The sequence below is a fragment of the Fulmarus glacialis genome, unplaced genomic scaffold (genome assembly GCF_000690835.1).
Source record: "Fulmarus glacialis isolate BGI_N327 unplaced genomic scaffold, ASM69083v1 scaffold27142, whole genome shotgun sequence".
Classification (NCBI taxonomy): Eukaryota; Metazoa; Chordata; class Aves; order Procellariiformes; family Procellariidae; genus Fulmarus; species Fulmarus glacialis.
Genome location: NW_009197607.1, coordinates 51,236 through 66,127, shown reverse-complemented (window position 1 = coordinate 66,127; position 14,892 = coordinate 51,236). Strand labels below are relative to the sequence as shown.

At 53.6% G+C, this 14,892-nt stretch overlaps 1 protein-coding gene across 1 annotated transcript in view; it reads left to right on the top strand.

Moving 5' to 3' along the window:
* The first annotated feature begins 463 nt into the window (after nucleotides 1–463).
* SORL1 (sortilin-related receptor, L(DLR class) A repeats containing) overlaps nucleotides 464–14,892 on the top strand; it is a 38,720-nt gene continuing 24,291 nt past the window's right edge. Inside the window, exons 1-16 of the mRNA XM_009572613.1 lie at nucleotides 464–577; nucleotides 882–1,007; nucleotides 1,535–1,696; nucleotides 3,115–3,182; nucleotides 3,534–3,714; nucleotides 5,651–5,752; nucleotides 6,686–6,855; nucleotides 7,028–7,220; nucleotides 7,412–7,529; nucleotides 8,070–8,143; nucleotides 9,866–9,954; nucleotides 10,067–10,245; nucleotides 11,459–11,645; nucleotides 12,711–12,839; nucleotides 13,078–13,163; nucleotides 14,866–14,888. Of these exons, the coding sequence (XP_009570908.1) occupies nucleotides 488–577; nucleotides 882–1,007; nucleotides 1,535–1,696; nucleotides 3,115–3,182; nucleotides 3,534–3,714; nucleotides 5,651–5,752; nucleotides 6,686–6,855; nucleotides 7,028–7,220; nucleotides 7,412–7,529; nucleotides 8,070–8,143; nucleotides 9,866–9,954; nucleotides 10,067–10,245; nucleotides 11,459–11,645; nucleotides 12,711–12,839; nucleotides 13,078–13,163; nucleotides 14,866–14,888 (1,977 nt within the window). The 5' untranslated portion in view covers nucleotides 464–487. The remainder of the gene's footprint in view (nucleotides 578–881; nucleotides 1,008–1,534; nucleotides 1,697–3,114; nucleotides 3,183–3,533; nucleotides 3,715–5,650; nucleotides 5,753–6,685; nucleotides 6,856–7,027; nucleotides 7,221–7,411; nucleotides 7,530–8,069; nucleotides 8,144–9,865; nucleotides 9,955–10,066; nucleotides 10,246–11,458; nucleotides 11,646–12,710; nucleotides 12,840–13,077; nucleotides 13,164–14,865; nucleotides 14,889–14,892) is intronic.

Genomic DNA, 14,892 nt, shown 5'->3' with positions numbered 1-14,892 from the left:
TGTCTCCATAATCCCCTTCATGTTGGCGTAGGTTTCCAGCCCCCGTCCTGACGAGCGGCCGCTGGTTTGCTTTAAATGGGGGGGGTGGCTTTTAATGAGAGGTGGGAGCGGGATGAAGGCATAGCAACCTCGGAAAGTGGTGATGGAAAGATAAAGCCCTTAGTGCGCACCCGACAGCCGTGGGCTATCCCATTGCGTTTTAGCACTCCGGGCTGGAGCTGAGCTCACCCCAGCATGCCCACGAGCACACCTCCCAGGCCTTCCGAGGTCTGAAGAGCCGGACACGCAGTGCCCTCTGCTTTTTTCCTTCTGGACTATTTCTGCCTGTGGTTTGAATGAGTTTCCCCAAACTCTGTGCAGTTCCGAGGAGGAGCAGTATGAGCGGGTGTTGGCAGCTGCTCTCCGACTGTCCCTGCGGGTGAGGCTTTGGCTCAGGGTGCCCTCTTCCTTGGCGTTGCAGGTCAGCCTCAATGATTCCCACAATCAGATGGTCGTTCACTGGGCGGGAGAGAAGAGCAACGTGATCGTGGCCTTGGCCAGAGACAGCCTGTCTTTGCTGGGTCCCAAAAACAGCGACGTAAGTACTGCAACCTGGCACTGTCCCGGGGGCCTTCTCTGCTTCTGTGCGGGGGGCTGCTGAGCTACAGCCTGCCTTTCTCTCGTGTGCTGGGAAGGTGAAAGAAAGGCCCGTGAGTTTGAGTGCAGAGGCAGAAAAAAAAAATTTAATATCCTCTGTGTTGCCCCACGGGTTCGAGCCCGGAAAGGCTGGCTCGGCCAATCTCTAAGGCTTTCCTCCCCTGGAGTTTTCTGAATTTTTACCAAATCTGTCAGAAGAGAAACAAGAGCTTTGCACTCCTCACGCTGGGGCTTCTCCTTTGCAGGTTTATGTGTCTTATGACTACGGGAAGAGTTTTAAGAAGATTTCGGAGAAGTTCAGCTTCAGCGGGGGGAACAGCAGCGAGGTGGCCATCGCCCAGTTCTACCACAGCCCGGCCGACAACAAGAGGGTGAGGATGCAGCAGCCGATGCCAGCGGGGCCGCATCGCTTTATTGCCGCCGATAGCGTGGACGTGGCACGGCCCTCGGGCCAGAGGAACTGGGTGTGCGGCCACCCCCACCCAGATCCATGGGTCACGCTGAAAACCCGCCTTTGCACAGGGCAGGTGCTCACATGGGCCCTTCTGCTGCGGCAGCGGGGAGGGACGGGTCCCTCCCGCAGGCTGGAGGCTGTTTTTGCACGGTCCTCTTGCTTCCCGGGAGAGCCCCTCGGGCCATCCCGGGGGTCCTTGGGGCAGAGGCGGGATGTGCCAGGCACACTGCCGTACCTCCGGTATGGCTCTGTGATGCTCAGGAGCATCGGAGTGTGGCAGGAGGGGGGTGGCTGGGGCAGGCAAATTCCCCTCGTCCGGAATTTGCCCTCCCCAAGGCTCCCCCGGGACGTGTGCCTTTCTTACTGCTAGCCTGAGCTCTGCTCTGACCTTCTGGAGGGTGACCGCCTGCTTTCCTTCTTCCTTATCGGTCCCTCTCTTCCCAGTATATCTTCGTGGATGCCTTCGTCCCGTACCTCTGGATCACCACCAACTTCTGCAACAATATTCAGGGCTTCTCAATTCCCTTCAGAGCAGCAGACCTCCTCCTGCACGGCAGGAACCCCAACCTCCTCTTGGGCTTCGACAGGTCTCATCCTAAAAAACAGGTGAACACTTCTGCTTAGACGGGAGGGCCAGCAGCCTGCCTCTACCCTGCTGTGGCATTCCCCTGGCCTGTCGCGTGCCCCACCGCCCTTACGGCGTGCCAAGAGCCACCCTGCCTCGTGCCGGCGCCGCATCAGTTCGTGCTTTGACCGCCCAGAGTGTCTGACCTTGGGTTACTGTATGCAGAGCTGTCCCAAATTGGCCAGGACACCCCCTTCCTTACAGATCCGCCTGGTTTCTGACCTCTGGAGCGGTGAGGATATAGTACCTGCAGATGGCCGCCGTAAATGCTTCCTTTCCCTGTTTGTTCATTTATATTTATGCTGGTCCTTCATCCGCACTGCTCCTGACAGTATCGATCTCCCCGACTGTTGCGGTCGTAACTCGCCGCGGAGTGCTGGCAGCTGAGCCAGGACTGACCTCTGCAGTATTTCATGCGGGCATGTGGTTTGGCTTTGGGTCTTGCATAACAAATTGCTTCTTGAAAACAAACGCTTTTTTTTCCCCTGGAGCTTCTGGGTAGTTTGTAAATAATTACAGCACCTTCAGATAGGTGCTGCAGGCACAGGCAGTGTAAGCAAAACCTGGAGATGAAACAACCATCCCCCAACATGTGAATGGGGACAGTCGAGCAGGGTACGTGCACAGCCCGCGCTGTTTCAAGTCTGGTTGTAGCAGGGTGCGTGCTGGGTGCCGGTTGATGCCTTCCTGGGGGGACAGAGCTGGCCGGGAGCGGTACCTTTGCTGGGTGGGCTGCTGGACTGACTGTCGAGGCTGGAGTCAGGCTGGCCATATCCGCGTACCTGCAAAAAAGAGGCAAAAGTTGCAGCTCGGGTGCCATCATAGCGCTTAGAAAAAAACCAGGCAGGTTTCAGAGACACGTGCCCTTCGAGGGATGGGATCCGCAGAGGAGCTGATGTGGCTGCGGCCTGGCGTGTTTATTGCTGCTGCTTTCGTTGGTGCAATGAAAGATACTATCTCTCCTCTTGACCTTTGCCTTACTGATGCCCGCAGATCTGCAACAACAGCGTGTCGCTGTGCTTGGGGTTGTAACGGCCTCTGAGGGGGAGACAGCTCTACCCAGATATTTACCCTTGCTAACGCACTCCACAAGTACATTATAACACGTTATTTTTATTTCTGAGTTAGTGTAAAACCAGGTGGATCAACAGACAGTGGGAAATCTTTCTGATAGGAGACTAAAGCACAATTTTTTCCTGTTCGGATTATTCTCCTGCAGGTAGAAAGATTGCTGTTGCTTTGGGTAGCTGCCACATAGAGAGGGGTCATCAAAGTAGTTCATGGTTTTGCGATGGATGCACGTCCATCCTGCCTTTGCTGCCTGAGATTGCGTCTCTTAGCGGATTGGGTCTGTTTGGTTGCCCAGTCCCACTGGCATCTCTCACCTTTGTCGTTGCAGCTCTGGAAATCAGATGATTTTGGCCAGACCTGGATAATGATTCAGGAACACGTGAAGTCTTTTTCTTGGTACGTATCACACTTGTGCGTTACGCCCAGCTCCTGTCTTCTCTCACTCCTCACTTCTTGCCTCATTTGCTGCCGTGCACAAACCAAGGACCTGGGTACCAAAGCATGCTCTGGGCCCGGCCCCCTGCTCCCCTCGCCCAGCAGAGACCCTGTGCCACGGGGATGTGGCATCACGGTGTGACGGGAGAAAGCCACCGACACAGGCACCCGGGGATACTCCACCTTCCCCCCCGGGTCTTGCACGCCCACCCCATCTCTTGAAAGGGCTCCTGCTCCTTGGTACCCGCTGCCTTCTGTGTTACTCTGTGAGTGCAGAAATACCACCACCACCACCTTTTTTATTCTTTCCAGGGGAGTTGAGCCCTACGATAAGCCCAATACAGTGTATGTTGAGCGGCATGAGCCTTCTGGGGCCTCAACTGTCATTCGCAGCACTGATTTCTTTCAAAGCCGAGAAAATAAAGAAATAATCCTGGAAGATGTTGAAGACTTCCAGCTCAGGGACAAATACATGTTTGCAACAAAGTCCGTGGTAAGTACCACGCGAGCAATTCACCGCCGAGGGTGATGGTTGACGCACAGTACCAGGCGGTAGCTCTGCTTTCAGCTGGGACCTGCGTCTAAAGCGCAGTGAGAGCATTTGCTAGGGACGCCGCTACTCGCTGCTGTACCTCGCAGCCTTCGGACCTCGCGTTTAGCTTGTCGTGGAGGTGTCGCTCAGACTACCTGCAGCTGCCTTCCCCGCTTGACCTAGCGCTGCCGTGGACAAAGCAATATCTACCGATGCCGCTCTCCCGGCGGGGCTCGGAGCGGCGGCGTTTCCGTACACTTGCATTCAGCAGGCTGGGCAGAAATAGGTCAGACTGCAAAGTGCTGGGTCCCAGGGAAAATCAGAGGATGCTGGGGAAGGCAGGCGAGGCGGGGATGGCAGGGGAAGGGTGGATGTGGCTCGGCAGCTCAGGGGTTAGGAGGCCGCTTGTCAGAGAGGATTACCATCAAACGTGGACTAGGTCCAAGCAGCCTGATGTGCTCCAGCCTGGTAATAGAGCTGGATTTTCGGTTTGCTTTCCTTAGGAAAGAGGATGCAGGTGAGTGACAGTGGTCTTTTGGTCCCCCTATACTTTCTGAAGCTTTCACTGAGGGCAAGTCCTTTACAGATGATCAGAGACATGACACCGGAGGGGTAGAGTCCTATTCCTTCTAGAAGTTAAGGAGCAGTTTTCTTTTTAGAAAATGCCAGCATTGCTTTTCCCCCTGCTACTGCCTTTGAGTCTGTTTTAAGGAGCAACCTTTGCCATTTAGGGTGACTCCTTGCAAAGCCGTATAAGGTTTCCTAGGCAGTAAGCAGCAAGCGTGTCACCTCCAGCCACCCGAGCAGCCGCAGCGGTGTCCGGTGCTTGCAGGGGATGTGTTTGCAGAGCACTTTCAGTTTCTCAGCAGTCTCTCTTGCCGGTAGTACAGCCTGCAGCTCTTGGGGCCCATCCCCTTGGCCCTGTGCCTGCTGTGGTTTGCAGAAGATTTTATTTAGGCTTGTTCTTGGTGTTGGGTGAAACACGGGAGATGGTCCATGTCTCTGTGGAGGAGCCACTGGGCACAGCGTCCTGAAAGCATGAAGCGGTTTGAGTTGGGACCTTTCCAAGCATGAACTCAATTTAGGGGTTCTTCAGAGTTCTTCCTGCTTCTGGAGGGCTCAGGTGTCCCAGGGGCCACCATCGTGCTTTCTCCTACAGCTCTAATGACTGGTGTTACACTAAACAACATTTAAATCACCCGTATTCCATGCCGAGGCAAAGACCGATGGGAAACACAGAGGCTGGGAGGGAGGCCAGCCTGGCTGCAAACCCCTGATTTGGAAATTATATCCCCAGGTCCGGAATCGGGCACTTGCATCAAGCCTTGGCCGCAGCAGGAGTGGCGCTGGGGAGCAGACAGGCTGGGTGGCAGAGGCACGGAGGACTCTGACTGCTGCTCCTCTCCGCAGGAGGCACGGTTGCTTAGGGATACGGAGACTAGGAAAATCAGGCCACTTATTTTTGGAGCCTAAATCTGGGTTTGGGTTCTTACCGTTGGCATCCTGTATGAAATAGGTTGCCCCCAGCTTTTCACTTTTTTGACTTCACGCTGGTGCCTTTCATTTTGTGCAAATCGTTAAAAATAGGAAGGAAAGGACAGGCTGCTCTGCAGAAAGAGGAGGAATTAAAACCAGCCTCCCTACCTCCACCCGACCGGCCAGAAAGGGCAATTTCTCTCCTTGCTGAGCGCTGGCTGCAGCGATGTAAATCATGAGCGGGGAGCGCTGCTCCCCACCGTCAGTCCCAGCTGCCACGCTTTGCCCGCACGCAGGGAGGGTGAAGTCCCAGGCACGCGGTTCGTGGGTTTGCCTCAGTCTGCCTTTTGGCCACTGCTGGAGACGAGGGTGCTTTCGGGGGCGAGAGCTACTCCTAACGTGTCCCTCTGCTCTGCCGCAGCGTTTGCTAGGCAGCTCGCAGCCGCCTTCGGTCCAGCTCTGGGTTTCCTTCAACCGCAAGCCGATGCGTGTGGCACAGTTTGTAACCAAGCATCCAATTAAGGTAAGCGGTGATTTCCGAGAAGACCTCCTCTCTCCCTCCTTTACCAAGGATGCCCTTAGATGTCAACAGCAGTTCTCTGTGTTTCACCAGACACTGCAGGAGTTGGAGCGGGGAAGGGACCTCGTGTGACCCTGTTTGGGGGGGTTGGCTGAGCAAAAACTCATGTTAGGGTGATCTTGTGGTTTACATGATGGTACTTTATTCTAGCGATTCATGTCTCTGGAGAAATACTGGAGTACTCAGAGCACTGTGCAGGGCCAGTACTGTCCTGGGTGTGAGGCTGTCTGGAAAGAGACGGCCACCAACTTCCTCCGGCACTGGTGACAGCAGCAAAGCCCAGATACCCAGAGAGGGGCTGATCTCCGTGCTCCATGCTTTAGCTCTGCTTTTGGGGACCTTACCTCTTCCCATGGCGTGGGCCGCTAGGTCGCTGAGCATGCGCCGGTTCCACCGGCATGGCCCGGAGCATGTCTTCTTTGCAGGCAGAGGAAGCCCAGGGGGACAGCCAGGGTTTGCAAAGAGTCTGTGATCCGTGAACCAGACGTGCTGTGGTGTCCCCAGTCTGGCAGGGACAAAGGAGAGCCCGAGAAGTACGCTAGGCATTTGGCAGAGCAGCGGGGCGCGCTCCCGGCTGCGAGATGCCCCTGGCCTCGGTGGGGTCCAGGCAGAGGGAGATCCGGCACCGATGGGGCTTGGCACACAACGCTGCTCCCAGGGACTTTGCCAGTGGGTTGTGAGGGATCGCTGGAGCAGAAACACAAAAGAAAAAGCAGAGGGAAAATACCTGCTTGCCAAGTGGAAAAAGTACAAATGGGTGGATGAAAGAATTAACTTTCAGCTAGCTAAGAGTAAATGCTAGACTGGTCCGTATGTAAACCCTGCTTGTATGCCCACACGTATGAAGCCTGCTCGCCTGTCATTTACATCCCAAAGGAATATTATGTTGCCGACGCCTCGGAGGACCAGGTATTTGTGTGTGTCAGCCACGATAACAACCGTACCAACCTCTACATTTCGGAGGCAGAAGGCCTGAAGTTCTCCCTGTCTTTAGAAAACGTACTCTACTACAGCCCGGGAGGAGCTGGAAGTGACACCTTGGTCAGGTAATGTGAGACCTAATTGTCTGTGGTAAATGAGAACATCGGCCAAAGCCTCTGTAGTTTTTGGCTCTGTTTCATCAAAGCATTGCCCTGATCCCTGGGCGTGAGAGTCCCCCACTCCCCAGCCCCAGGGAGGCTGCGATTCACTGATCCCAGCCTTTGCATTTCCACGCAGGTATTTTGCCAACGAGCCCTTTGCAGACTTCCATCGCGTTGAAGGCGTGCGGGGCGTCTACATCGCCACCCTGATCAACGGCTCCTTCAGCGAGGAGAACATGCGCTCCGTCATCACCTTTGACAAGGGGGGCACCTGGGAGCTGCTGCAGCCCCCGGCGCAGACGCGCTACGGGGAGCAGATAGACTGCGAGGTAGCACGGGGCGAGAAGGGGCAGGGGGGCGAGCGCGGGAGAAACGCCCCGCAAAAAGAGGCTGAAACGGCAATCCCGCCGCGAGGGAGTCCCTCCTCGCCTTTCCAAGCGGAGAGGGCCAGACTAGGTGGGACGAGGGCACGGGTGAGCGCGGGACAAAGGTTTAATGCCACGGTGTTTTGCTTTTCCAGTTGTCTCAGGGCTGCTCTCTCCACCTGGCCCAGCGCCTGAGCCAGCTGCTTAATTTCCAGCTGCGTAGGATGCCCATTCTCTCCAAGGAGTCGGCGCCGGGACTCATCATCGCCACCGGTACCGCTTTCCTTCTCGCAGCCGCGCAGGGGCTTGGGGCGCGTTGTTTTCAGGACGTGAAGAACTTGGCAGCATCTAGTTTGTATTTGCAGGTTACAAAAATGCAATTAAACTGTACATTTTGCTGTCCCTTCTCTGTTGCAGTCCCCATACAGTAATTACAGCATGTATATTTTACTGGTGCACAGTGACGTGAGAAAACTTGCCTACTTTATTCTGATCCTCTTTCCTGCCACTATCCACATGAAGGGTTTCTTGAACATATAGAAATTCCTGTTTGTCTCGCTCTTTTACTGAAGAAAACATTTGCACATTTTGTTTGATCATGTTTCTAGCCATAGATTCTTCCCCAGCTGCTTTTAAAACTTGTAATTGTCTTTAAAATTCTTGCTTTTGAAGGGATTAGTTTATAGTGTGAAGAATCAGCTCCTCAATCGTTGTCATTTTGTTCACAGATAAAAATAGTTTAGAGGTGTCTGGCTTCATTTTAAGCAATTGCTTTGCATTTCTTGAGAAGAATGATTTCTCCTGTTCTCCTAGGCTCCGTTGGCAAGAACATGGCAAGGAAAACCAACGTCTATGTCTCAAGCAGTGCCGGAGCAAGGTGGAGGGAGGTAAGGCCACTCTTTTGCTTGCCAGCTCAGCCAAGGCGGTGGTGCAGCACGTAGGACATCAGCAGCAATGTAGACAAGTGACGTTCAGCCTTCGGGCGTGAAAGGTGACCTCCATGTACGCATCCAAGGGCTGGAAGTTGCTGAACATCCCTTGAGACCAAGGCAAAAAGGTCTTTAGATGAAGGATCAGGCATGGGTTGGCATAGAGGTGAGCCTCGTGGTGAAGGCGGTGGGTTCAAATGCAGGAGAGCTCCCTCCTCCATTTGTTTTCTTCAACTGGCAGGACTTGCCCCTGGCATGGGGCATCTGGCCTCTTTTAGACAGAACTGACAGCCAGGACTTTGTATGTGAGAGTGTCTGGGGAGGCTCTGGCATCTTCCAGAAAAATGGGATGTTGCCCTCGGTTTATGGGGAGTTTGATGCTGTTTACTAAGTGGGTGTTCTGGTCTGCGGCAGTATTTGTGGTCTCCCTGTGCATTCTGCTGCGAGTGTAATATGGTATTTCAACATCTGCAAGCTATTTAATCCCGTGAATTAAATGGCCTCCTTCTCCTCCCGTAAGTGCTGCGCGGTCTGGGTTAATGTCTGGGCAGCTGCAGCGGCGGTGGGGACACGCCACAGGTCTGGCTGCTGCCAAAGCCAACCGCGGTTCAGAGGCTGGCCCCGGCTGAGGGCGGGCGCCTCCGGCATTCGGCTGGGGAGCGGCCTGGGCACCCGCCGATTCTCCCTGCGGGAGCCCTGCAGCAAGGAGCGCTCACGGCCAGGGAAGCGTAGCCGAAAGCTGAGACTTTCAGGTGCCAACCTCCCCTGGCTCGCAGGCAGGTTTGCATAGAAGTGCAATTAAAACATGCCGAGGAAGCGTTGACCCGCAGTTAACAATGCCGAGCTCCTGACTTATTCGGGCCCTTTGTATTGTGAGCGGAGGTGCAGAATGACCCAGCAGTGTAGTTCCTCAGCTGAGAAGCAGTAACACAACTCCTTCCCCTCGGCTTTGGCAAGCAGCAGGCTGGAAGGCTCGTTGCTCTCCAGATCACTGGTACGGTCTCACAGCGCCAAAAAGAAAGAAACAATGCATTCGGTGTCCTGTGCAAGAACATCCCCAAGTGTGTTAGCATGTACTGTGAGCAGGGCCAGGCACGTACAAGCTCTCTGGTTTCATCCTGAGCTGCCCTGGGCTCCCCAGATAGGAAAAAGTAAAGGTGATTTTTGTGTTGGTGGTCACTAGAGCTGGAGGTGAGCGTGAAATACAAGTTTCTTTCTACAGGGTGGATTTTTGCACGCCACGGCTCCGTTTCTCTTTGAGCATTCAGAAAACCTTACAGCCTGAAAACCGACACTTATCTGCAGTCCTAGGAAGGCCTCGCAGACATGGCAAAGAGTTGCAGGCTGAGAGGGGAGGCGATTGACTCTGGCTTCATGTAACGGCACTTTGTCCATTAATTCTTTCCCTGCGCACAGCACGGGAAAAGGAGAGTCCAGGGCGCAGTGCTGCTCTTAAGCACAGCTATATATTTAGGGAAATTGGGCTGGCTGCTCTTGACAGCAGATGTTGGCCCATAAACACTTGAATCTCTGGCACCTCCAGAAACTTGCCTCAGCCCAGGCGACCCGAAACGTTAGCACGGGTCAGGCAGCATTTCGGACAAAGCACGCTTTCCAGCCAAGTTTCTCCCTTAATTCCGCCCTGCTCTGAAACACCCCTTGGCACCATTTCTCTTCCAGGCGCTGTCTGGACCCCACTATTACACCTGGGGCGACCACGGTGGCATTCTCGTGGCCATCGCGCAAGGCACCGAGACCGACCAGCTCAAGTAAGTGGCAGGGCAGGGGCATTGCTTCGGGTGCTCGGGCTGGGGCCGGGAGAGCGTACCCTGCGGTGGGCAGGACCTGCCCCTGGCAGCCCTCCCAATCTGCTTTCTCCAGGTACAGCACAAACGAAGGGGAAACCTGGAAAACGTTCACTTTCTCAGAGAAGCCGGTGTTTGTGTACGGCCTGCTTACTGAGCCTGGGGAGAAGAGCACCATATTCACCATCTTTGGCTCGTACAAAGAGAATGGCCACAGCTGGCTGATACTGCAGATCAACACCACTGACGTGCTGGGTAAGGGGACGGGCGACAGAGCCGTCGCTGACTGGTTGTGCAGGTGGGAGAGCCGTCCTGCCTCCATCCCGTGGTTTTGCAGGTTATGCACACTAATAAGCCCTCTCCTGAAAGCAGCCGGTCCCCACACCGCACAGCCTGCCCCGAGCACCCCCGTGAGATTTTGCCATACCATCTCCGGGGGGCTGAGAGCGAGGAGGGGACGCGGGAGGGGTTTTTGGAAGCCCAAATCAACCTAGAGACCTCAGGCTATTAACCAAACTATTTAAATCATTTAAGGCAGTTAGAATCCCACTGACAAGCATTGAGAGAGGGCATCGCCTGCGGGGGCTGCGCTCGGCTGCAGTACCACCACCCGCGTTTGGGCGCCCTGTCCCTTGTGTCTCTTGTCCACGTGGACACGGCTGCTGAAGGCACTCGTGTCCCCTGCGCTCTCCCCATACCCCCTCCCTCCTCGCTGAGGGATTTGTTGAAAAGGAAAAGGGAAAAAAAACGTTCTGAAGGCTTGTGCCTATGAATGTTTTATAACCCACTTCAGCTTTGATTGCAAGGCAGCATTTTAATCAAAGAGCAGTTAAACCCAGCAGAGGAATTTGCTTGACTAAAATTTATAACTGATTCCCTTGACGTTTTGTTAGAAACAGATCTGTTTGGTAACCAGAACAACTTCATTTAAATGAGGCATTGCAAATACACTGTCACTGCTTGTTGCCTCCTGTCACCGAGTGCCGCTGCACGCTCTGAGCTGAAATGCTTTGCCTTTTCTTTCGGACCAGGGCTAGAGCCTTGCAATCAGAGGGAAACCGCTCGTTTTGTGCCAGAGGGGGGCGGGGAGAGGGAAGGGGCAATTGGCATTATCATGGTGCATGGGTGGGTGCCAGCGCGCCTGCCCTCACTCCGAGCATCCTGGGTCTCGAATCCACTAGCCATGGCAAGAAGCCGAGGTTAACGCAGCCTCCTCGGAGGCAGGGCTGGCTGCTTGGAGCCTGCAGCTCCCCCCGAGAGGTCTTTTGCACCTCCTCTGAGAGCAAGGCTCTCTGTGTGTCCCCGGAGCGCGGCGCTGGCACAGGTACTGCGCTTTGCACATCCTTGCCGGGCACGCATCGGCAGCAGCCACCAAGGGACATCTACGGCTCTCTTGCTTTTAAACCCTTGGTCTGGGTTGCAGCAAGGACTATGCCTTTCTTTACCCCAACCCTTTTGCTTCTCTTAGGGGTCCCTTGCACAGAGAACGACTACAAACTGTGGTCACCCTCCGACGAGCGAGGCAATGAATGCTTACTGGGGCATAAAACCGTTTTCAAAAGGAGGACTCCTCATGCGACCTGTTTCAATGGGGAAGATTTTGACAGGCCTGTCATGGTCTCCAACTGCTCTTGTACAAGGGAAGACTTTGAATGGTACATACCAATTAATTTCTTTTAGTCTGGATTTTAAGTTTGAGATAGATATCTGTGACCAATCGCTCAAAGTGCACAAACATCCAATTTACTTAGCTCTTTGTATCGCTGCTTGATTTTATAGCAAGGAGGAAACTAAATAGACTGAAAACATCCCTTCATTAATAATGGGGCATGAGACTTAATTAATGTCTCTAGAGCCTTCTGGGAGCCCCTGAAGGCTTCTGTAGAAGAGGGAAGTATTGTTAATCCATCACCTTCTTTCAAATGTTGGCAGACAATTTCCCATCACATATAGAGATCCTCCACTAAAATGCTTAGTAACCCTTTAGCCGCAGGGATGCCACTGGCCCTGCTATATCATTTTTATCTGCAATTTGCCCATTGCTGACACTGCATAGCTCTTGGGATTAGGAAACACTCTGGCAATCTGATGCAAATGTTTGGGCTTAGTAAGTGAACTGTTTTTCAGAGACTGGACCTTCAGCAGAGCTCACAGCCAGACCACGCGAGTGCCCAGTACACGCAGTTAAGGACAGGGGTTCAGACCTGCCTGTCCGATGCCGAGGCAGAGACTGGAAAGGAGTCTGGCTTGTCATGAGCAGACTGGAAATAGGGCTGGTGGGATCTGATTCCTGCCTCAGAATCACAGCCCTGGACTCCTTGCAAAATCAGACTGACATAACCTCTTCCAGGGCGTTTTCCAAAGAACAGACGCAGTACAACTCCCATTTTATCGACAGGAAAAGCCAAGACACACATCAGTGACCTAAGGCAGCTAGCAGGAAAACTGGGGCTTGGAGCCAGATTTTGAGGGCATGCTGGCTCACCTACCCTAGTCTGCTCAGCCACTGGCAGGCTGATTTGCACAATGTCTTGAAAGACAGAAGCTGTCTGGCTGTAAGATATTATTATGCAGCTAAATACTGATAATAAATGAATGGACTGCTGAGATACTTTGGGTTCTTAAAACTTCTATACAAAAATAGAAGAGGAGTAATAGTATAGCATGGCTGCATTTTTTCCTTCTCCCCTTCCCTCCTTACACCTTTCTTCTCCTTGCAGTGATTTTGGCTTTAAACTGAGCGACGACTTATCGTTAGAAGTTTGCGTTCCTGACCCTGAATTTGCTGGGAAACCGTACGACCCGCCAGTCCCTTGCCCTGTTGGCTCAACTTACAAGAAGACTCGAGGGTATGTGTTGTACTTGGGAGGGGTACCTGATCTTCCAAATGCTGGGGATTTATGCTATTGGTGATTGAAAAAACCCCAAACAACCCCAAACCCCCCACACAAACGCCCCATGAGTGGTAGTAAACGAATTGCATGTTTGGACATCCATTGCAGCTAAGCACCACTGCTTATTCTTGCTGCTCGTGATGGTGTGTTAACAGTTTCCATGAAATAAACTGCCTGGCTGTATATGTTGCAGCTACCGAAAGATCTCTGGGGACACTTGTACAGGTGGAGACATCGAGTTGCGGCTCGAAGGGGAGCTGGTACCGTGCCCGCTAGCTGGTGAGTATGTACAGGATTGCTGTGGGCAACAAGGGCTTCATTCATAAAACCTTTGGCTGGTGCCTGAGGGACCACGCACAAATTCCCAGAGGGCTCTCAGACAAAACCTGTGACACAGGAGCCGAAATGCCTCGGTGGGTTACAAATCCATCATCTCCTGTCCTGTCCAGGGGCCAGAGAGCTTCTGAGGGACCTGCTCAGGAGCAGCTTCAGCCTGCGGTGCAGAGCCCTCCCTGCTCCTGAAGTCACAGGAGGCTGAAGCCTCCAGAGCGGGCTGCGGGCAGGAACCCTCTTATCCCGGTCATGTCCTCACTGTAGCGGGCTTGAACCCAACCAGAAAGACGTGACCAAAGATACCCCCGTCCTGGAGAAACCCTTGGGAAGATAGCACTCTGAGACAGGCCACCGTACTATTTGGGGCCAGACGCTGCCCTTTAGTCCTCACACACATCCCTGCCAGACTTCGCCTCTGTCCTTATTTTCTCCTCTCAAACGTACGAGGCAGTGAAACGGTCTCGTGCCTCTGTGCTGCCAAAGTTATTTGCATTCTGCTCATTACAGCTTTAATTTAATCTGCTGTCATGAGCTGCGTGATTAGCATGCTGCGGCGCAGCAGCTTGAGAGCGAGCCTGAGACAGGGAAGAGGCTCATGTAAGGGACGGGGCAGCTGAGCTGGTGCTGCGGGCAGGGCGAGCCCGGGGCCGTGGCTGAGCAGAGCCACAGCGCTGCAGAGCAGCCAGCCCTGCCAGCGTGAGGTTTCCCTGCATCGTCCTAAGATTTTTCAGGGTGCAAAAGATATTCCAGGTGCAAAACGGCCCGGGGGGTGCGTGGGAAAGCGTTCCCTGTGCTGGGACTCACGCCAATGCCGTGCTTAGTTTTCCTCCTTGTTCAGAGCCTGACATGTTATTCACCCCTCCGAGCCCTCTTGAGCTATTTGGAGAGCTGTGTAAGTCATGCTGAGAAGGGCCCTGCTGACTGAAAAATAAACCTGCAGTCCCCACTGGGCTGGGCTTTGAAGTGCTGTGTTCCCAGAGTATTTGCTGATCATCTTCAGATACGTGTTGGCTCGCACCATGGTAACACTTTCATGTACAGTATCTGTTTCTTATCTCCGTATAATCTCATTAGGGATGCACAGCCAGAGTTACTTATTGACATTAGCCTTACTCATTAATAGCGTTACTGGACTTTACCGGTAGTGTGCTAATGCCCGGGAGACTTTGTCCCGGACCAGGATCCCATTACGCTCGATTCTGTGCAAATTAGAAACAAAACCCACTCTGGGATACTAACTGCGGTGCCAGGGTCCCCTAGGACTTGCAGATTTACATCACTCCCACCTTTTTTATGAGATTTTTGAGGAACAGGAGATCAGAATTTTGTTTCTAATTGGCAGCACGCTAACATGGGAAGGAAGGGGTCAGGACTGTTTTTGCCGTCCTTACCTCCTCCTTCAGCCCCTGGGACAAACAACGGCCGCAGTGTGTTCCTGGGCATGAGCGTGCGCGTGGGACCCGCATAAGGCTATTAGCGCGTTCTCGTTAACCTAATCCTGCTGAGACAAAGGGCCTTTGCCTCCGTTACGCGGGGGTGCTAAAACGTACAGTCGGGTAAGAAAAAAACACCTGGTATTTTCTTTTTGCCCCTTGAGTAGCCTAAAATGGCCAGAGGCGTCTAAACAAGGCGCTGCCTGTTCTTGCAGAGGAGAACGAGTTCATTCTCTACGCCA